General features: G+C 36.6%; 1 protein-coding gene across 1 annotated transcript in view; it reads right to left on the reverse strand.

Annotated features, from left to right (window-relative positions):
• Nucleotides 1–23,310, reverse strand: part of LOC118782155 (TOX high mobility group box family member 3-like) — a 49,913-nt gene extending 26,603 nt beyond the window's left edge. The window contains exon 1 of the mRNA XM_036535438.1: nt 23,209–23,310. Coding sequence (XP_036391331.1) covers nt 23,209–23,310 — 102 coding nt within the window. The remainder of the gene's footprint in view (nt 1–23,208) is intronic.
• Between the last annotated feature and the right edge of the window lie 221 nt (nt 23,311–23,531).

Below are 23,531 nucleotides of genomic sequence, written 5' to 3' on the forward strand. Positions count from 1 at the left end.
AATTTGTGGCTGTGTTGCTTGGCGGTACTGACAGAGGTCCTGCTGCAAATACAATTGGGCCCTTCTCCAGAAATGTGTCTGGAAACAGCCGATCAACAAGTCGGTAAAGATTAACAGTATGACTGGAGAAAATTAGTTTAAATTATGGAAACAGATGGCCAAGGATGTTTTCTTTTTGCTTAATTCTAACAGCAGCTACAACATTTTTGACCCACACTCCATTAAGAAACATCCCCTTTTGACTACCCTTTACATGACATTATCGTTCTTCTATACTCTGGTTTTGTTTAACTATTTAAAAAATGAGATTCAACATGGAGGACTGCAGTGAAAATTGAACAGCTGCTAATCTCTTACCTGTATAAAACAGAAGATGAGTTATTTCAAGCACCCAATCCAAATAAATTACCTTTCATCTAATCATTTCTTTGCCAGATGCTTTCTTCCAAAAGAACTTAAGAAAATAACTCAATACCTGATGTAAGGTCTGGGAAACATTTACAAGTCTTTTTCTTTGTTGAAGGAGAAATTGCCTACTCATAATGTATATTATGTTTTTTCCATAAAAGTATTTTAACATTTGGCATTCAAAATAAATAACATTCTACAATGGCATTAACTGACTTCACTTACCAGCCTCAACAATGTACCATTACATAAATCAGAGACTCCATCAAGGAGTCTTTTTCTTCTAAACATGGCAGAATTGCTCTATTTCTAAATACAAAAGGCAGAAAAAATGTCATGGATAAAAGGCACCTGCAAAATGGCAGTTTTATATATCAATGGGGCCCAGCTGTGTTTTAGAGGATTCTCTGAGAAAAAGCTTTGTTGAAATAGCCAGGCATTCATTATAGAGAGGGATGAGAAAAGAATGAAAAATGTCTGACAGAAGTAATTCATTTGAGGTGCTCCACTGGAATGGCAAGGGAACTATCATAACAGAATCCTTTTACTTTCAGTGCAGATTTCCCATAGGAGAACATTAAGTTAAGCATTTACATTAGTCACTGATGTATATACCAATAGTGCTCAATCATATTACCCTGTGTACTAAAAGGATATTCAAACCACAGACCAGCATCTGGACTGATGACAAGACATGGTCATTACATTAGATACATTTTTTTTAATCTGAAGAAATTCCATATTAAATCCAATTCCAAAAGTAAGTCTACATTACAGAGGGTCCAAAGCAAGTGTTTGGGGAAAAAAAAAATCAATGGATTCCACAGAATCCATTTCTATACATGGTATCCACAATTTCATGGAGTTTTAAATTATCTCTGAACACTCAACCACCCCTACAATCCTGATTACAGGCTCTTCTACAGTGTTTGTTGTACAATTGTAGTACTGAATATACACACCCATAGACACACACACATACATACAGCAATACTACCACTATTGCTAATAATAATAAGATCATTAATAAATTATTTCAGTTTTTCCACAGTTCCTCATTTTCCAACAGCACATCACCATTGAAGTACAGAGGGACATGCCTACATCAGGGTCTGAAATTAACACCACTCTGGCGGGTGCTTTCATTCAGAAAAAAAAAATTCAGCCTACTATGTTACTAAAAGAGCCCTTGTAAAATGTAAGATGCCCAAATACATGTCCTTTTACACCCAGTTCCTACTTTTTTTAGTATAAGTCAACTGCAGGAACCCTCTGTCAGTTTACTGTAATAAAGTTTTAAGTTGGCCATATCCATATAGTCTCTTACTGTTCGATCACAAGCTACAGATGACAGCATGATGTAAATTTGTCTACCGTGGGACAATTCAGTTTGATTTTACAGCTAACCTGCTAGTTTATGCTGAGGTAGCCTACTTTGCTACCCTTTACTGTATCTGTCGTTCTTTGATAGTTGGATCTACTATCGACTTAAAAATGTGGCGATACATTCCGGGTATCAAGACTGGCTGGTGGACCAGAAGTTAATTTTAGACCCAGCATTACTGCACAAAACCAACTAAAGTGATATTACATTCAGCAAGGTCATAAAATGTGTAATTTGTGTCAATGTCATCCATAAAGTGATGACACAATCTCATTTCATAGACAGAACTGATTTGCTTTTTTCCCCTTCATTTCTTTCTTTTGATAGCTAACATTAAAACATTAAAATTTCTCCCTGTGCTCTACAGGTCACAGGAAGGGAGTATTCTGTTTTCTTCAGATGTCCCAGACAGGAAGTGAGAAACATTTAATTAGCCTAAATCAGTGTTTCCCAAACCTCTCCTGGAGGACCCCTTGTCCTGTATGTTTTAGATCTCTCCCTGCTCTAACACAGCTGTTTTAAATGAGCAGTTTGTTATTAAGCAGCTTCAGGAGTTCATAACGAGTTGATCATTTGAATCAGCTGTGTTGGAGCAGGGAGAGATCTAAAACATGCAGGACAAGGGGTCCTCCAGGAGAGGTTTGTGAAATGCTGGCCTAAATCATTTAAATTTAGCTAATGACAATGCATGCACGTGTCAGATGTAATGTTATTATCAATGTGAATTTGCCATGCCAGATAAAAGGACAATATTATACTGAGGAAATAAATCACGGTAGGCCACGATAGATCATGGTTACTGGTATAGCCTTTTCAATGGTGCAGCCAAATAAGATACTCTCTGCAAAAACAATTCATTTGAGGCCAAAAACCTTACCATGCAGACATATCTCCTGTGTCACGGTTGAGGAACACATTAGGGCATTCTTTGTTTACAGGAGATACAGACTAGGACAGTTCCGATTTGCAAAGTGTTTGTTATGGGTTTGTTAGCTGTTTAGTTAAGTTCTTTTCATTGGCACCATCTGTTGTCCTCTCCCCTTTCCCTGTGTATATCTGTCATTGTAAATAGCTTTGTAAATATTGTAAATATATCGCACAGCCTTATACATTGCTCCCGTGTCCCGTGTTTCTTCATCTCTTTACTGTCCAAGCCAGCAGTGGTTGGTTGTTTTCTTTTGTGTTGCATCCCTCACCCATACCTCTGGACGCCATTACACATCTGGGACCTAACAGTGTTGCAGATATTGTCTTTCATGCGTTTTACATTCCAATCACCTGAGGACATGTTGTGTCATTTCTCATGAGATTGTTTGAGATCATTCACACTGTGGCAACATATATCTGTCTGTGGTTCAAAGAGCACATTTATTGTCAATTGCTTTTTAACAAAAAAAAAAAAAAAAGGAAAAAAGCTGACTTGTTTTAAGAGTATGTGTTGTAGGCATAGTTTGATTTTGATCTTAAAGTGATAATTTCTTTGAAAGCCATGCACTGTGCACCTTCCTAGTAATGTTCTATGTATACATATTTAACTATGATGCTCATACTTTCAAAATATCTCTTTAATGCAATTTGCCATACCATATTGTCTAAAAGCAAAGAGCATTTCTAATGTATGTAACAACATACTTTGATCTAAGCATGTCCGCTTTTGTTTTACCTGTCTCTGCAGTCCAACATTCAAAAACTAAGGGTAAAGGTCCATATTATTGTTAAGATCCTTCACTTCCAGGGAAAACAGGGATAGCGGTGAAAACACTCCATGAAAATATGGCACTGATGAATGAAGCTGTGAGGATCCATGGTGCACTCTACAACCCGAGCTCAGTTCCCACCACATGTACAGCAATTCTTCTTCATTCATCTTCATTAGGCTTTCGTTTGACCTGCTTTTTCGCATCTCTGTCAGCGACCAGTCTGCAGGGAGCTGTTGTATTTCCTAACAATGTACCCTGGATCTCTTCAATGTGATCTTCAGGATAGGTCTTAATCAGAGGCTCTTTCAAAGGTAATGAGAGACATGTGCTTTTTCAGCAAGATAATGATCATAATGATCAGCCTGTAATCCAAAAAACAGGATGCTCAGAAAGGGAGATATTTCCTATAAAAACCTTGTTAAAAAGAAAACCTCACTCCTGTCATAATCTGATTTACCTTAAGAGAGACCAGTAGATAAATTCTCCTTATGTGACCAGTGTATCTTTCCATTACATTCCCAGCTAAAAATATCAACTGATTGAAATCATAGTTAATTGCAGTCTCTTAATCCCTTCTGTGACTGATTTTTTTATTTAGGATTGAATGATATTTTAGTTTGTGGGTAAATCAAGCACTTAAAAATGACAGACAGTAATACTGCCAATTAAAGTGACTTAAATTACTTCCTGCAAATCTGTAGGTCACATCTACATGGTATTTTAAGTGGTACATAAGAGTATTTCACCTTCATTTGGTTATAGCATCCCCTCTGTTCACAAATCCCTCCAATGGCTGTTGGCTACTGATTTCAAAACTCAAGAGCAGGCATTCCATGTCTTAAGCCACACTGCTCCTATCTCCTATATATCTCCTAGCATGATTATATGTCCATACACTACTCTTTAGTGATGTGATTCCAAAAACTATAGTACGATAGGATGAAGATGTGACGGAGGAGCACATGACATTTATTGGTTATATATAAAAAGGGGATTCAGCAGGGTTTTGTTCACAGTGGTAGTCATTTTAATGTCTTGTCAATGTTTATGCTGTCTTTGTGGAATGCTGTCTGTGTGATATAAAACAATGATGCTTGCATTACTTACAACTACATTGACAGGAGATCCATGTAACACCTAATTGCAACCCTGATACGTGCATTATCATTAATACTTATAATACCTTTTACAATACCATTAATCATTGAAAACATGCTATATATAGTATGGTATCATGTATGCAATATATGTCAACATATATATAGAAAATGTGTACTTGTACACATACTGGTACACAATAGGTATTTGAAATATTTCCTCTCATATCCTCTCATCTCATTTAAAAACAAAATATCAGGCAGCCTATTTTTCTCATAATATACAAATAATGCACTGATCAACATTGTTATTCAGGACTTGCTCATCTACAGTTAAAACTAGAACCTTCTGGATTTTAATTAACTGTGAAGGTAACCCAAGGGCATCTGCACTGGTAAAGAGAACCACTTTGATTTATGCACTGCTTTGTTATTGCTGTTTGAGGACTGTCTGTTACACCTTTCATGAGGAATATGTAGATAAAGCAATTAAACTATTTGTCATTTAGTTCCTGTTAACAATGTTTTGCATTTGAAATGGATAAACTCTAAATACAAAGATGTTCCTTTATCTCAAGTCTCCAAGCAAATCCAGTTACATTAAATATATTTTATATACTATAATAAAACATTGCTAGAAAACTGACAACATTCAAACAATAACAGCAGCAATCATACAGCAGTAATGAGGTTGACAGGATTCATTAGCACTCCACCTTGTAGCTACCCAAATGAGTTCTGCTAATGCAAGCAGCATTAGCCCACACTCTTACTGAAGTGACATCTATATCATCACATTTGTTTGGGTAACCAGACAAAAAGTACTTTAGCCAATGGGAATAATATATGGAGCCATCGTCAAATAGCAGATATTAATAGAATTAGGGCTTAGGGCTGTGACGGTAATGATTTTTTCTTCCCGCGGTAATAAAGCAACAAATTACCGCGATTTAGCGGTTTAACACCCCCCCAACCCCCACCCCCGCGCCGCCCTCCGACCCCTGCGCAACACAAAAAGCCAACCTGTAACGTTTGCACATGAACAACTTGTTTATTTTTCTGCAAAATTCTCAGGAAGGCTGATTACAACTTAGAAAGTGATTGCAAACTTACAAATATTTTTATACATTAAATACATTTTAACATTTTATATTTTAATTCACATAATTCTGTAGGCTATACAATAATGGCGTCTGAAGCAGCATGAACAGGTAGGCTATATGTAGCCGCATTAAAACAGTTTTAATTATTTTTCAAATCAAATGACAAATAAGAACATGGTAAGGGAACATTAGGCTAATGGTTTTTAAACATGCAACATAATTGAGCATTCATGATGTCGGTAGGCTGTCTACTACAATCACTGCTTGTATAAAGTGCTGCAAAAAAATCGGAATGTACTCATTCTTCATTTTACGGTCTTTTTATTTTATGTGGCAAACGCAGATGTGCTGAACAGCAAATTTTGTTTTAACCTTTTCGCACGTACGGTCTCACCGGTGTGATTAGCTGTTTAGCGCATATGCTTAAACTGGTGCAATTAGAACACTAGGTTGGAGAAATTCTAGCTAATTTTAGCTATGAGGAAACAGCGATTTAACTCTAAAAATATAGCAAATGCTAACTGAAATCTATATGAAACTTAATAATGCAAATGGAAACATAACAAACCATATAAGGTAACATGTGTGCTACATACCATAACACATAAGTTACATGTGAAAGGGTTAAAACGAAACTTGCCATTCAGCACATCTGCGTTTGCCACGCCTTTCAGCAATTCAGCCAGGTAAATATCCATGCTGGAATTACAGAAGGAAGTTGCGGTCAAACTTGATAATATGATTAATTTGCATTAAAACATTAATGTGTTAAAGTTTCCAGATTAATCGCGAATGAGCGTTAACGCTGACAGCCCTAAAATAAATAAATAATTCCGGTGATGCGGTAATGAACTCAACCCCGCGGTAGGCGTCTCATGACCGCGGTATTGCGGTGATGCGGTTATCGTCACAGCCCTATTAGGGCTGCAACTAACAACTATTTTGATAGTCGAATAATCTGTCACTATTGAAACGAATAATAGACATTCGCATTATGAATCACACAATTACTCAGTGGCACTTATTTATCTATTGGCTTTTAGATTTAGCTTGAGGTTGTTTTGAAGCATATGCTAACTAACAATAAAGACAATAAAGATGAGAACTTTTTTACTTCAAAAATACGTCTTTTAATGAATGGTTACTAGGACTAATCCAGTGAGGGCAGCTACTTGCTGGGGAGTACAAGTCTGCTTCCATGGTACCATTATGAGATCCAACAAATCCATAACTGGTACGAATTAATTTGAATGCAACCCACATTGGGCACGCACGCCTAGACACGAGTTGTAGAAATCTTTCGCAATTTAGAAAGTATCAAATTCTCCAGTGTTCTCTAAACTTGTGCACTTGGCAGCAACACTATCTCCAGCCATAAATGTCGGCATGACAACGATGCAACATTTAAGCAGAGAATTTCTAAATAGCAGACGGGATCTGGTTTAACATTGTAAAGTTAGGGCACATTTAGAATGTGAACAGGTCATTATTAATAATAGATTATTATTTGCTACACTGTTTGTTCAATGTCATTAATAATTTATTGATCAAGAGAAAATGTATTTCAAAATATAAAGTGTTACAGCGCATAATGTGAAGTAACATGGCTTTTAACATTAGCTATGCTAGCTAGCTAACTAACTGAACGAGACGAGTTTTCATCATCCAGAGAGCCAACGTGCCACCTCTTCAGATGCTCGAGCATAATTAGTGTGCTCCCATGCCAGGGAAGGTCAGGGTTGCAAATGTTACAGTTCACAACCCTCTTGGTAGAGTTAACCCTTTCATGTGTATGGTCACACTGGTGTGATTAGCCGTTTAACGCGTATGCTAAAACTGGTGCGACTAGAAAACTAGACTGGACAAATTCTAGCTAATTTTAGCTTGGAGGAAGCAGCGATTTAACATTAAAAAAATATAGCAAATGCTAACTGAAAAATATGAGAAGCTTAATAATGCTAATGAAAACATAACAAACCATGTAATGGAACACGCGTGCTACATAGAATAAAAAATAAGTTACGTGCGAAAGGGTTAAGAGTGAAATGCTGCCACACTTTTGAGGTCTTTGGTCGGGAAGGTGTTGTTCACTCCAGTAAAGCAACGTAGCTTAGGCTACATGTCTGAGCATTCCGAGTCGAATAAAAACACATGGGATGACGTCACCAACTAATCGACAATTAAATTCATTGGCAACTAATTTGGTCATCGATTTTAGTCAGCTACGTTGATTATTCGTTGCACCCCTAAACAGAATATACCTAAAGCTGGAGTAGCAAGCAAACTTCAAGATAGTGATACAAACTTAAAAATAGACAAAACACATAAGACTTTAGTACCCTTTTTTCAATAGACTTGAACAGATACCAACAGAATAATGTAAATGCACATTTGAAGGTTCATCATATTCAAAAACACCTCTATTAAATATGCCATTCCCACATTCTTTATTCCATTTAATTTTGCAGCCTGATCTATTTACATTTTAATATTGCCACTGTAATTTTATGACATAGGAGTCAAACCACAAATTCGCTGATAATATACAGTATTCCTTCAACAGTGAGGGAAAATGTATGCAGCCATATTACAAACACAGATGAATGATGAAAGAAGCAAAAACAGACCCTGGTCATCCTGACAAAGGCTACTGGAATACAACCTAATCTGCTAGACTTCAAAAGGAGTCAAAGCTCTGAATATGACCAGGTTCATTGTGTGCCCACAAATATTAGATCTCCACAATATGTTCAGAGGCTAATAAGGCTTTCCATGAAAATACAAGTGCACTGACGGTTCATCCCATTGAAATTTTCCAACTGTTGAAGGTCACTGTGGCCCTGTTAAACAGCCATGAACCGCCATAAAACCATGCAGTGTATCATTATTTTCACTGTGTCATTATGGAGGGTTAACCTTGGAGAACTCCAAATGAACACTTTAATCAACTGCCTGTAATCAGGCTGATAAAATGATTAAACTGTGTTTCTCTTCCCCTTTATCAACTTGTGGAAAAATATCCTGTGGCTCATTAAAAATAACTCATTTTCCAGCAGCTTCAGGTGTTTGAAAATGGAGACCTGTAATAAAAGGCAGAAGTGAAGGTTCAGTTGGTCATCAATAGGTCCAATTAATGCTTTTCAAAATATGATTTCCACCAATTTCTTAATCCCCACAATTTACTCACAATTATCCCAGTGCTTTGTATTTCATAATTTCTGTCAGATTGATAGTGATTTTAAATTGCTGACATTATTGCCGGGTAACTATGAATATTTTTTCTTGTAGTAACCACTAGCAGCAGCAGTAATTCTCATGCTGCCACTGATGGCCTTCAAGTAAATAACATCCAAAATGTTTATATATTTTCTGCTCTGACAGCATTCAGTTCATTTCAATCCATGTATCTGTATTGATAGGAATAACACTGCAACATAAATACCCACAAAGGACCATTGAACAATGTGGTTTTCTCAAAGAGTGATGCTCTTGGCTCCCTGGTACATCAAGCAACCACTCTTATGTAATTGAACATTTGCACTAAAAACCAAAGATGTGCTGCACACCTTAATTGTGTGGTCCATTTCTCACTGTATAAAAGTCAATGAAAACCTATTTATAACTGTCAGAATTTACTGCTGCTGAAAGTGCATTCCTGAAAAGAGACAATGTTTTCTGTTAAGCAGATGTGCCAGCCTGGATACATCCAACTAAATAATGCTGTGCCTTGTGATGTGGATACATTTTAAAATCACAGCCTCTGGATAGGGTCTTAGCTGAATTATTTACAATAACTGACCATTAGGAAAAAATAAATGTTTTGAACCTTATTAAACAAAAATTCAGTATAATTGGATAATGTTCTAATCCTCCAAAGAAACAACAGACAGGAATAATATTCATGGTTAAACAGTGTCTATATGCTATCAATCAACATGAGGACAGCAATGATTAATTATTGTCTAAGTTGTTATTTTAAAATGTATATTATATTTGAACTAAATAAAATATCTATATCAAAGGCAATTGAAAAACTTCAAACAATTATTGACTTCATCAGCAGCTTGTAGGTTTAAAAAGGCATTAGTCATTGTTGAGCAAAGGAATGAATAGATAAGATTTCAAGATTTCCAGAGCAATATCCAAACACTCAGAGGTCCGTTTCCACAGTTCTGCATTCCCTTAGCTGTCATTTCCACACACTGCTTCCCACACCATGCACAAGATCTGGTCTGTTCACCAACTCATTCATTACACCAATGAAATGTCCCTCTGGGCAGATTCCCAATCAGACAGGCCTGGGAGCTAGGCCCATAGCAGTGTTTGGAATAGATCTCAAAGAGTGCACAGTCCAACAAGAGCCTGTGAAACCAGCAGGGATTTGAGGAAATATCCTCAGAGAGAGATGACCCAGTGATCATTTTATACGGCACACAGAAACTAATTTGTGTCATTTGGCTGTCTGCTTCAATATGAGGCATAAGAATTGAAATTAAGGCACAGAACATACTGAAATGAGAGCAGCTGCTATGAACACTTGAACCTTAAACTGTTAGCATGACAACTTCCTCGCAAGGCTGCGTCAAACCTTGAAAATAAAGATGGTATGACAGCTGCACTATTTCTACAACATCAAGCAAATTGCATCATTTTTAATGATTACTCATCCAATAATTCCTCTCTTTCTTGCTCTCTCACTCACTTGCTCTCAATCTCATTAATTTCCAAAGCTGGTTTATTTGTAAAATTTCTGACATCAGATTTGAGTGGCAGTGTGTATACTATACAGGAGAACTCATTTTTTGCAGTTTGCAGGACTTGCAGAGATCACTACAAATTTTCAGAATTAAAAAAGAAAAAAAAAACTCATGATGAAGGGAGCAATTTCATCAGCAACTGCTCATTATTTAGTGACATAAACGAACAGCATTTTAACAATTGGGGGCTGAAACCTACCTTGTTTACATTATGGAGATGCAAAGCAGACTAAATCAACCCCGTGGTGACTATCTGGTGCCTTCACACTAATACCGCTTTCAAAGCCCAGATGGAGGCCAGCTGCATTGTAACCCTAATTGGGTCTTTATTAGAACATCCTAAATGCAACATTCAATTATGTCCGCAGGAAAGAGTGGGTTTGGTTTCTGTTTAAGATTCTTCTGAGGCCAATAAAAATCACATCAGCAGTGAAGCAATCACTGCACAAGTTTTGGAACCCATCTACAAAGCAACCACTTTCCCCTTTTAATACGCATATGAAATAAAAATTAGAGCTGAGCCAGCACTGACAGAAAACATATGGTTGGTGGCTATGAAATGAATGACTTTACTAGAATTACCTCAGTTTTTCCCCATGAACACAGTGGTTTCTGCGAATCATCAACAGCATTTTTTTTTCTGATGTTCATTTTTTCACTGTTGGTTAGCAACCCTATTATTTAAAAAACATACAATATGCTCCAGGAAAACAACAATCAGAAACGCAAAAGCAGAGAAACCCTAACCAGTCTGTAAAAACCATCAACAAATCAACTGAAAATGAGGAAACAGTCACAACATATCTGACATAAGCTCAACTCTCTGTGTTCACAGGGAAATAACTAGACTTGATGACAAAAGGACTCCAGCAGGTAGCCTTGGATCATTTTGTATATAATGGCACTGACGATGGCTAAACCCATTATTGCCTCTGTGAGATGAACTAAATGATTTTCTAAAATGCTTCTATTTTCCATTCTTTTGTTCATATTACTTTAATACTGTGCCTCACCATGTGTCTTTTTTCCACATGGTAGCCACATGATTAATTGCTCTGGGTTGTACAGTCAAGCTCTATAAAAGACAAAGCATCAAAATGAGCTGCCGGGTTTTAAAACAAGGTGTCCTTGGACCTGCAATGGATGTGGTGCAGAACTGTGATTGCATTATGCTTCAGCAGAAAAGGGAACATAAAGTATATTTTGAATGACACTTTTGAGTTAAGACAGCCTTTTAGAGAGAGGGGCCTGAGCAAAACAAAGAATAAATATGATACAGCAACAGCATTTTATGTCATCAGATTTAAATCAAGCTGTACAGGAGAAACCCAAACATAAAAGCGTATATTGAGAGAACAAATCCTCCAAATACTGGCTCTGCACTATCAGTAGCTGATGCACTCAGCAAAAAGCAGAACACCTGGGTGACTGTGCCATGTTATTTTACAGTTTGCTGTACAATGTTTTGATTTGCAAGATATGGAGTCTTTTGCAGGGGGGGAAAAAAACTAACATACACATTACTTTCACAGAAAAACAAAAGATTGCTTGTAATAGAATACTCTTATCAGTCCAATGCACATTGATAAAAAAATCCAATTAAAATATGACAGAGTATGATGGTGCTTTTTCTATTTATATTCACTTTCATTGAGGCTATTAAGGTATATTTATAGGGTGAAGCCACTGTAAAGGCAGCATTAATGCTAGAGCAAATTGGATTAGCAGAGACTTTAATAGGGTAGCCACCCTGTGATATATGGCTGCCTTCACACTGTTGGGGCCATCTACCATTTCTCAGTGTGAACCCAGACAAGTATGATGAGGAAGGGTCTGGCAGGGGGCTGTATGTAAGGCTAACTTACAAAATGACAAAAATTGCTATTCTTTCTTCCCCAATCATCGGAGCTGCTTTCTATTCAAATGGGTAATACTACTGTACTGGAACATTATCTATGATTACTTACTAAATTATGACTCTCTTGTGTTAGTTCTGATGTTGCCAGCCATTGATATTAGTTGAATTCGAAGAGGATGTATACTGCATAGTCTGTTGCTTAGAAAATAGACAGGATTGGAGATTCTCTACATGAAAATTGAATTTTTGATATGAGGCATTACTGATCGCTACTATAAAATTAGCTTTAAGACGCACCATACATTACATTTACATTTATTTATTTAGCAGACGCTTTTATCCAAAGCAACTTACAAAAGTGCATACAGTAAGTATAGCGACAGTATGGGGACAGGATGTGTACAGTTCCACAATGAGACAGTTCTCAGCTGAGAGCAAGGTCTGTTTGAGGACACAGTACTACAATAACAATAAAATATTTTAATGTGTAAAGAGCAAGTGTACTGTCAGCATTTGTCACCCAGCTAGCTCATTACCATCATGCTCTCAAAACCTGTCAGGAGCTCAGTCAAAAATGATCTCACAGTGCACTGCCACAAATTTTCTATAATATGGACCAGATATTTAGCTCTCAAAGTTCTACCTCTGCCACCGTCAAACCGTACAACTTCTGACGTATAGACACTAGCTTGTTATGAACATCCTTAAAGCGTTGTGTTCTGAATCAGGACATCCATAGTTATGCACATACATATTTTGCATATACATTACTCATTGGATCTTACTAACATTTGAACTAATGCCACTCTCACCCAGAGAGCTGGTGTTGTGGCTTAAAGCATTTTTAGATAATATAATAATACAATATAAACTACCGATTACTGCAATTTGAGTACCAGGAAATTTGAGTTTTGCTCTCTTGCCATATCAATTTGCCCAGTCCTGCAGAACAATATCTGCACTAATAACTAAAATGTCAGAACTGTGGTTTCTCCTTCCAAGAAATAAGTGATAGCTTTATTTTGAAAATGCTAGACATGATACAGAGAACTAATGAAAAGAACACAGTTTTGGAAAATCATTGGAAACAAAGCCAATGATAAATCAGCTGGCATTGTTCTGACAAAAGAAAAAAGAGGGCAAACAATACTTTAAGACTTCCATCAAAACATTATAATCCATTCTCCAAAAAGTCTACGAGAAGGAAACAGTTTCCTTGTATTAGCATGACATTCACTAAGATGTTCTTTCTTTTAAAAAAAAGAGAGAAACACTTTCCACCAAATTCACAGATTTAGCAGGGGAGGCATTTGTCTCTTTCCAAATTCTGTGGTTCCCACAAAGCAAATTACTTTGCGATTGTCCTCTTCAAAGGTTGGCTGCAACAAAAGAAGAATTTCAATTGAACTGCTGTAATTGACAATGAGAGGCACAGATCTGAGTATCTGTAGGTCATAATATAGCTCTGTTTACCACAATGGGTGAGTGAGCAGCTCATTGACTTGAGCATAAGATTTATAACCACCAGTACACAGATTAGGTTTAATGCTTTCATAATGCGCATTATGAGGCCTTTCACACATGATTTAAACTGCTGAATGCTCAGTCCAAACTATGCCCTTCTACAATCAATAATGACACATAAAAACAAGCTTCAAAAGGCACTTTCAGTGTACACCAACTGTGGAAATGTTGTGTGTTTTTGATGTGTCATTCTGTAAAGCACACACAGACATTAATCTCTGTTCTTCCATGAATGAAATCAGTACATGGTAGTTTGGGGCTATAATAACTGATGCCCAAATATGTTGTGCATAACCCTAAGTAAACATAAATATTTCATTTAATTTCAATGAACTAACTAAAGATTGGGGCTGCTTGACACCAAATTCCCGGGCTGCTTTTTGTTGCCAGTCCGCCCCTGCCACTTCCACTTAAAATTTGTCAGTGGCTATAATTTCCACCATGGTGAACCATTGACAAACCATCAATCAGAATCAATCCCATGGGATAGTATGGAACTGTAATTTGACATTTTCACAAACTCATTACAGAATGTGTAGTCAACAGGAGCTGGGTGTAACATAAACTATGTTGACTGTTTTTATGCAGAAAAGATTTTACTGTTCAATAAATCCATAAATGTCCATTGAAGAATACACAACAATAACACTGAAAGCATGGCAGTTGGGTCATAATAAGAACACCAACAACACCACTGAAAAGATATAGCCTTGTAGAAACTTGTAATAAAATAAGGAACAGTTAGAAAATAACAATGAAATGATATTCCTAAAATGGCATTTTAGTATTTGACTGTTTTGAATGTCATGTTTTGCTTGACTGTTTCACTATTAGCCAACACCTTTCAAAATCCTGACGAGTGGCCACATAATTAGAGTAACATAAATGGACCTGATCCAATCATACTGTATTGCTGTGATCTTACAATAATTTAAAATAATTCAAAGTGTTGCGTTGTTGCTTTCCTTTTCTTCTAAAACAGTGTTACATGCTTAGAGATCACTTATGTTATAAAAATATGATGAAAAGGGCAGGCCTACATTCCTTTTATGAAAGGCTAAATGGCTTGTGCTATAAGTTTAAAAATAAGCGCATAACATCAGACTCATATGCCTTTGTATGTTTCATATTTAAAAGTTCAATCAAGGAAAATATGAGGAAGACGTGCCTTTAAAAAAAGAATCTCCACTTTCAGGAAAACAAGGAAAAAGAGACTAGTACCATTCAAAGCTTGCCATTTCTCTATTATTGTGTAAGAGTCCTGGTGCTTACTGCACAATATACAGTGGCTACTTCACTACAACATTGCTTTTAAAAATTGTGTGTCTTAGCTGTAAGGCTAACCGTTTTGTAGGACAAAACACTTACTAAGTCACCCATGGAGAAATGATTGACTTGTCCTTTGAAAACAGCTTAATTCACAGCAAAGCCAGTTCCTAGGGAACAAGGAATTTTCTCCAGTAATAGGTCAGTGAAGTTGATCCTGTCAGAGATACAGCAAGACAAAGCCAGAATGGAACAGCTTATCACAGGCAGAAAAAAGACTGGGGGGAAAAAAAAAAAAACTTGTGGAAGACATTTGTCTGATACTTATAGATATACAAGTCCATTTGAATCACTGTGGAAGAAAAATGACAGTGGGTTCTTTTTTAATGTCGTTACAAACATTTAGCCAAGACAAAGACAAAGACATTTGATGTCGAGCCACAAGCATATGGCATATTAGGCATATTAACATTTACATCTATAAATAAGCATTAATTGCACCAGGGATAAAAGATAATCATGGGTAATCACTTTAATTGCAAGCATCATTAAAATTATAATGATGAAGTAGTGGTCTGTAATAATTATGGTGTAATAATTATGAATTCAAAAACTGTAGACTGTGGATGAGAAATTGGTAATTAAGAAGCCATTTTCAACTAGGTTTAGTTGTAGAGACCTACAATGATTGTTGTTTGGTCTCTAATACAGGTACAGTGTCAACTTAGTGTCAACACAAAATTGTTTTGCTTATTAGTAAATGAATGTGTCACTGCATTCATTATTCAGAAATGGAGGCAGGTTTTTCCAAAGGTTCAGGATGCCTTCCTCTGACTGAACTCCTTGACACATGCCTTTTCTGAATGCATCTAATGACATGCATGTTTAACTGCAAGAGCACAAAGAAAGTCATTTAAATTGAGCTTGAGATTAAAGTGACCCCTCAATATGAATAGTTTACCCATCATTTCAACCAGTGAGATAGTCAACAGACCAGACTAAATCTAGCTCTAATACTCAAGAAAAATAATGGTCTTGTAAATAAGCAGTATTTGTGACCTCACACACTCTTCAAACATTCTGGGGCCCCAAGGCATAGTAAAGAGCACTAACAGAACTGCCATGACACTGTTGTTTCTTGAAGCATCACAATGAGGCTCAGAATCATGGAAATTTATGACATACTACATAAATAATACCTCTGCGGGAAAAAGCACTGTATGAAGAATAGAGTCATTACTCACAACAGCACCTTGAATATCATGTGGAATAATGTTTTTATTTTGATTAACAGTCAGCACATTCAGTACAATTCATATTCTAATTGTACTTGAGTCAGAATTTCAACATATACAGTAGGTAAAATAATTATATAATAAAGATATAACAATTCTGATATAATAAAGATCCTCACATTTTTGTTTTATTTACTTGGGGCACAACAGCTCAGGTTTTTAAAAGATTTCATGGTGTCAATTTATGAGCAGTAGTGGCATTAAGGTCTTGATGTCAGCTAGAGCTTTGTCAGCAGAATGTCTACATATTCATCATTGTCCCACAGTTCTCCTAGAATACCTCATAATGTTTCACAATGGCACAATAAAGAGAAAAGACCCTTTCCTACTGATCTAACCTTAAGCATATGCTCACACCCACCTCTTCTACACAGTATGCCACACTATAATGTGGCACTAAACTGTGTATGCACTGTATGAGCATATTTTTGGAAAATTCATGCAAATTGACTTGAAAGTCTAGGCTGAGGAGATGAAAAAATGTATTAATGTTACACAGACCATCTCTAGTGAGCCTCATGTGAAATATGTCCGCTTCAGCAGCCAAACAACAATTCTTTCATACTGACAGGACAAGCATATTATAGCTATGCTCATCTGAAAGATAAATCACCCAAGCCTGAACTAGCTTATTTTTACCTTGTGTGCAGTGTTGTTGCATGTTGACATTGTTCATCTGAATATGGTGCAATGTCAGTTTACTGGTGTGAATTTACACCGAAGCAGATCTTTGTCAGTACAAGTACAAATATATTGCATCGGAGAAACCCTGCAATTCAAGCAGTGACAACAAAATAGCTGGGGTTAAAGCATTCAGCATTTTTTCCAACAAAAAAGATGACTGTTTCAAAGAGATAGAAATGAAGGGTAAATAATGAATGAACACCACTTACATTTAAGTGAAAGCATATCTATCATGTCAGAGTTAAATTTTCAACTAATTACATTTAGCTTATACATGGTACTTATATATATTTTTGATATACTTTTTCAAACCCACTTGCGATAGAAGCAGAGACCTAGAAATGTTGGATTTCCATGAATTGTTTTCAAGCTTTAGCTTCTCTGTTTTCTTTGCTCCATTACAAAGACTGAAGCCCTCTCATTCCTAAATCCCGTCACAGCTTCCATAGCAACCAGTTTTAATGCAGAGTGAGACACATGATGGGAGCGTCCTGTTACTGAAGCTCATGATGGGAGTTCAGAGGTGAGAACAAAAACAGAAGCAAACAGACAAAGACATAGTTTTACTACACTGTGCATGAGGGCTGTGTTTTTATCCCAATTTAACAGGAAATTTCATTTCCTGGCCAATTAAATAACACACAAAAAATAAGTTAGTCTTTTTTGGCCGCACAGAAACTGCATAAAGGATCTATGTATCTAGCTTGGTACAGTTCAAAGGGAGACTATGAAGAACTACATGCCAAACCTTATAAGGCCTATGTGAAATAGATGTAGCATTCACTTTCTGCACTATTATATAACATAAAACATAGTAACAGAAAAACCTGTGATTTCATTGGACTGATTAAACTTTACACTGCCTGATGAACCTCTCATTGAATCAGTGTTAGAAGTCCTGCTGAGTATGCTCAGAATGTGTGCAATGCTCTGCAATGAAATGGCACCAGCTGTGCACACTACAAAGTTACACAGTGAGTGTGGGAAGTTCTTTAACCCCTCCATTCCCAACTTGGAGTGTAAGCACAGAGTCTGAGACATCTTTGGATATGGGGACTGTAATTTAGTATCCCTCACACCTCTTTGATTCCTTTTCACTACATATTTTATACCAAAAAGATTTTTGACAATACAAGCTAATTCCTCTGTCCTCAGTCCTGGCTTTGTTTTACCATTGCAACATTTAGTCCTATGAAGACCTGGGCTGCAGCTTTAATATTTAGATTATTGTACTTTTCTGCATTTCCATATACAGTTCATTGGTGTTGCACAGTTAAGGATGGCACAACATGCATATGGTATATAAACACATACCGAAAACTGTGGTTTCAAAATGTTTCACAGCCAGCATTATCCCTTTAGAAATCTTTAATGTTTTAGTAATCAAATGATGCACATCATACTATGAGAACCCGAGAATATAAAGACTGCAATGCAAGTTATTAACACTCTTCATCATGTGTGACATCACTAATTAGCAGGACACTTTCTCAGAGTACCTTAATAAAATTATTCTGGCTTACAAAGTACCAACAGCAATATGGGTGGGACCCTTTAACTTCCTACCATCTGGCATTAATGGCTGCTTCCAATACAACCAATGAAAGTCAGCGCATAAAACTTGCGCAAAAAGCCATTAAAATAAACAGAACCACAATGCCAAAAGTTCATCTCTGTTTCACTACTGAATGTGCCAGTAATAAACAAATAATCTTTATGGGGGCAAGGTATTTAGATAATCAAAAAGGGAAGATAAATCAATGCATAATAATAATAATAATTTAACATACAGAATTACGCTGTTGAAGCTTTATAGAACCATTATACTGTAAAATGTCAAAGCAATTTGAAAATTTTCATAAGAACTCACTTTTGTGTCAAACTTACAGATATGGCTCATATTGTCACCAAACTAGATAACTGCACTTGTGCACTTGAAATGTATCAGTGTTTTCTGAGAAGTTCAATGACCACTGCCAGATGTGCGTGTTATATAAACCATAGTGCATATAAATAAAATCTAAAGGCAGAGGCATTATGCCCCATTCACTGAATATAATGCAAAACGACAAACATAATTGTACATACCAAAGGCTCTGGAATGCCCACAACATTGGTTCCTTTGTGTTAAAACTTGTATCAATGCATTTTATTAAACGGCATACCCTGCTGTGACAAATCTGCCAAACATTTGAACACAATCCAGATGATTGAGTATTAAATACAATGATAATATATGGGTCTCACTGAACTCCACTGAACTCCAAGGCATATCACAGCACTAGTTTGAAGAGTGTTTTAAATCAGTCTTTATGGTTCTTTTCATCAGGGTCTTTGCTCAATTCTCTTATAGTACTTCATTTTCTTTGAAATATGCAGGCCAACAAAGTATTCAGCTCTGTGAATTATGACATTTCCATATCTGCCGTTTTTCATCAAACCATTTTAAAGTAACGACCCCAGTTTATTGGTCATGACTGCAGCAAAAATGAGGTCTACATCTGACAGATTTAAAGAATTCTGTGATGCTTGAAAGTGATTCAGAACCCTTCAGTCTTGATTGTCATGAAAATTTAATTATATCACCAGCAAACTTTTGAGAAGGAATTATTCATTAATCAAATTTAATAATCAACAGCACTTCTTTATGCAGAGGCAGCTTAACATCAAAAGTTAAAGTCAAAGCTATAAAAAAGATTATTATGGTCAATAGACATAAGACCTGCAGCATGCACATTATCAATACAATATGCCAAGAATTTTAAAAGCATTTCAAACTGGCTAATAAAGATTCTGAATACTCTATCATAAAAATTGCATAAGTGGGGAAAAAACATAAACCATATTATGTTTTGCATGCACATCATTGAGCTTTGCACATAACAGAGGTGTACATGTCTTGCCTAACAAAGATACTGCAAGGGAGGAGTATACAACAATACAGGAAAAATACAAAATATCTGCTGTTATGGATCTTCATGATCAAAATGATCAAATTCACTTTATGCAGGGTACCACCAGGACTTCACTCCCTGCACAACCTGGGGTATTCTTAGTCTATTGTTTTCTTCCTTTTCAATTTACAGATAACTGCTGGTGCAATTTCTTACAGCCATAAGACTCTACTTCCTGTAGGGATTATAACCAATGCCTTGGAAAAAATGCTTTCCATCAGGAAATCTAAACAACTTTCATACTTGTTGATCCAAAACAAATCACAGAATTACCCTGCAAAGGTGAGGCAGACGGCTTGATTATAGGTTGCTGCTACATCGATTTTTGTCATTCAAGTCTCATCATAACAGAACCCAAAAGTAAACTGCAGAAACTGGTTACTGCTGTTGTTTATGTGTTAATTGCAGACAAAAAGGGCTGCAAAGGTTACACTGATTTCAGAAGTTGTAGTTGTAAGAAAAAGCTAAACTCTTTTTAAGCCAAATGATTTTGTGGTTGCATGTTTATGACTTAAAAAGATCATGTATGATGACAGAAGGTAATAATCACATACAGTACACTCAGACACATACCATTTGTTTCCAATAACACTGTCTGTTAGATTTAAGAAGTAGGTAACAACTGTTTTTAAAAAGGGTTTCTTATGGAGAAACTTTGTGACATTTGCATTGCTACCTGATGAGCATCCTGCATGACACTTGTCTTCAAAGTACACAATTCTGCATTTTACTGTAATAATGAACTTACAGCGAAATATTTCATTGTGAAGAGACATGCCTGCTACTACCCGACAAAATGTCCCTTCACTATCTATGCACTCAGACCCAATCTGCATTCAGCATACTCCATCCGTCTCACAAGTGGACACTTTGAATTATACTTTACACTTCACAGAGCACCAACTTTGCTTACAAATGGAAGAGACAAGTTTAAAAGCCTTACTCTGGGACACACTGATGCATTATCAGTTAGAGCCCTATACCATTATTGTAGTAAAACCTCAGTGATGAGGTTAACTGCCCATGAAACCACTGACACATAATGCTGAACAAACCCCATTTTGTTGTGGGGATTGTACCTAGAAAATGTCATCCCTAAAGGACTTTACTTGCTACAATCAAAAGCGGTTTGCACAAAGCCTGCTAGCTTCGGTTAGCTGCATTTTCCCCCAAATGTGACCTTAATGTTAATGGATCTAGTGGTCTAGCTAGCTTGACCATCAGAGATGCAATCATCTGGACATCATAGAACACTTAATAACTTATCAACTCTCGACTACACTTAGAATGTCCCAGTTTTTAAAAACTTTGCTGTAAGTTCACTTGGTCTTATAAGTGTAAGTACTTTTATGAAGAATATCCTCTGTTTTCCATTATGACATTACCGTAGTGTGTTAGCTTTCCTGCTCCAACATGCTATGGCTATAGCAGTATCAAGTAGAAGATCACTGACAATTGGTGTATTTACATCAGCAAGCAAAAACATCCAACAACATTCATGATCCCGATGAACTGATGTCCAATACCTTCTATAACATACAAGGTTTACTTGCTTAGAATCCCCATATGATTTTTAAAAGGCCACTCATAAATGGCACTGTGACTCTTTAGTGAATATTTGTGGAGTCAAGGGTGATTTTGGTGCTGGGCTTGGAGAGGATCATTCCCTCTAAAAATATCACACAGCACTTATGCATTTGCTGACTCAGTGACATCCTTTTGCATCCATTTACTGGAATAATGTTTGTTGATAGTATTGGCATACCACCCACTGTTCTGTACACACATAAAATAAAACATTTACATGTGACATGTGATATTCTGTGTTCTCTCACAAAATGACTTTGGCTTCATGAAACCATTTTACTGTTAATTATCAGAGCCTTCCTGATAGCAGAAAACAAATCCAAATGATCCAAATGATCAAGTCATAAAACATAGGCTTCTGAAGGAAAAAGGTTTAGTTATGTGTACATGTTAATGGTTCTTCAAAGTATGAAGTAACACTCACCCACTAAATTACACCCATATGTGCATGTATACAGTTATCTTGATAAACACTGATGATAGTATAGCCATGTCATGGCACTGGAGAGAATGTGTTATACAAACAAATGGCAATTAACTTGTCTTTTTCAAAAGATGTTTGACTTTAGTGGGCAGGAAACAGAGTGACTTCCTCTTTGAAACTTTCACACAGACACATAAAAGGAGGTAAAGCTGACACCGGTAAGAATTTTAGAAAAGCTCCAAGTAGTTTGGTGTTCCAGGAATGGAAAGTACAAAAAGGCTACAATAAAACTTCATTTTACCCCACACTTCAAATCTGCCACTGTCCTGCAAACTGGGCATTATACAACTGACAGTTATGTGTTCATTTAGCTCCTCAGGCTAGCACATCTTAGAAAAACGGAGTTTTCTAATGAAAAATAAGACAACTGAGTATTTTAAACACAAAGTGTTTTGGAAGACTACTACTTAAGTGAGTATTATGTATATCAGTGAATCTCTGCCTTTAGCCTCATCTGTAACAATCTGTGAGGGGAAAATACATTCATATGTTTTGTTTTGTATTTTTGTGTCTTTCCTTTTACTTTTTAACAATGACTGGCTTCTCTGAAAGTGCAGTGACTCATGAGCAACAAGTTGGTACAACTATATCCTTTTTTCCTCATTTCCAGGTCATTTTAGTCTCCTCTAGAACTGTTTGACAGCCAATGTTTTCAATGGAACACACTTTAGAGTAACAGGTAAAACATGCTTTCCTCTTATATTAGAAATGCACATGATAAGACTGTCACTCTTTCTAGGAAGAACACTAAAGTACACAACATGAATGAATTATTTTGACCGAGGTGGCAAGTTGGTTTTACACCTTTATCGCTACAAAGAGGGAAAACAAATACAACACAGAGTAATGAATGAAATGAACATGGATATTCAAAGATAAATGCAGTCGGCACTGAACACTGCTTCAGTCTTACATGATCTCTCAGATAGGGCCAGTTATAAAAAGCACAGACGCCAGTTCTCATGAACTTCAAAATAATAAAAGGCGCTTAGCTCGCATAAACGTTAACATTTGTTTAAAACCGCAAGTCAAAGCAGAATGAGACGAGGACGTACATACGCCGACACAACCGTGCTGAGCAATGATTAAAGAATGCAAACACTTCACCTTATTGTAGTTGTAGTAACCCAGGCAGTGGGGAAAATCCAGGTTCGATGGTTCTCCTGGAATAGGATTCCCACTAGCAGACGGATAAAATCTTACATCCATGATGTTCCAGAAAGGAAGGCAGGGAAAGGCTGAACCGAGCTTGAATTTAAAACGTGTTTCAGGTTCACTTCTTTTCCTCTTCTATTGCAATCCACGCACTGCGAGTTTGTAAAGAACGACTGCAACGCTCTCGTTGGGACGGTTCAGAGGGAGAGACGGGGAAGGAGGATAATTGTGAAGTTTTAATAATCCCCTCGTAGCTGCAGTAGTTGTTTGTAGTT

This window comes from Megalops cyprinoides, chromosome 8 (genome assembly GCF_013368585.1).
Source record: "Megalops cyprinoides isolate fMegCyp1 chromosome 8, fMegCyp1.pri, whole genome shotgun sequence".
Taxonomy (NCBI): domain Eukaryota; kingdom Metazoa; phylum Chordata; class Actinopteri; order Elopiformes; family Megalopidae; genus Megalops; species Megalops cyprinoides.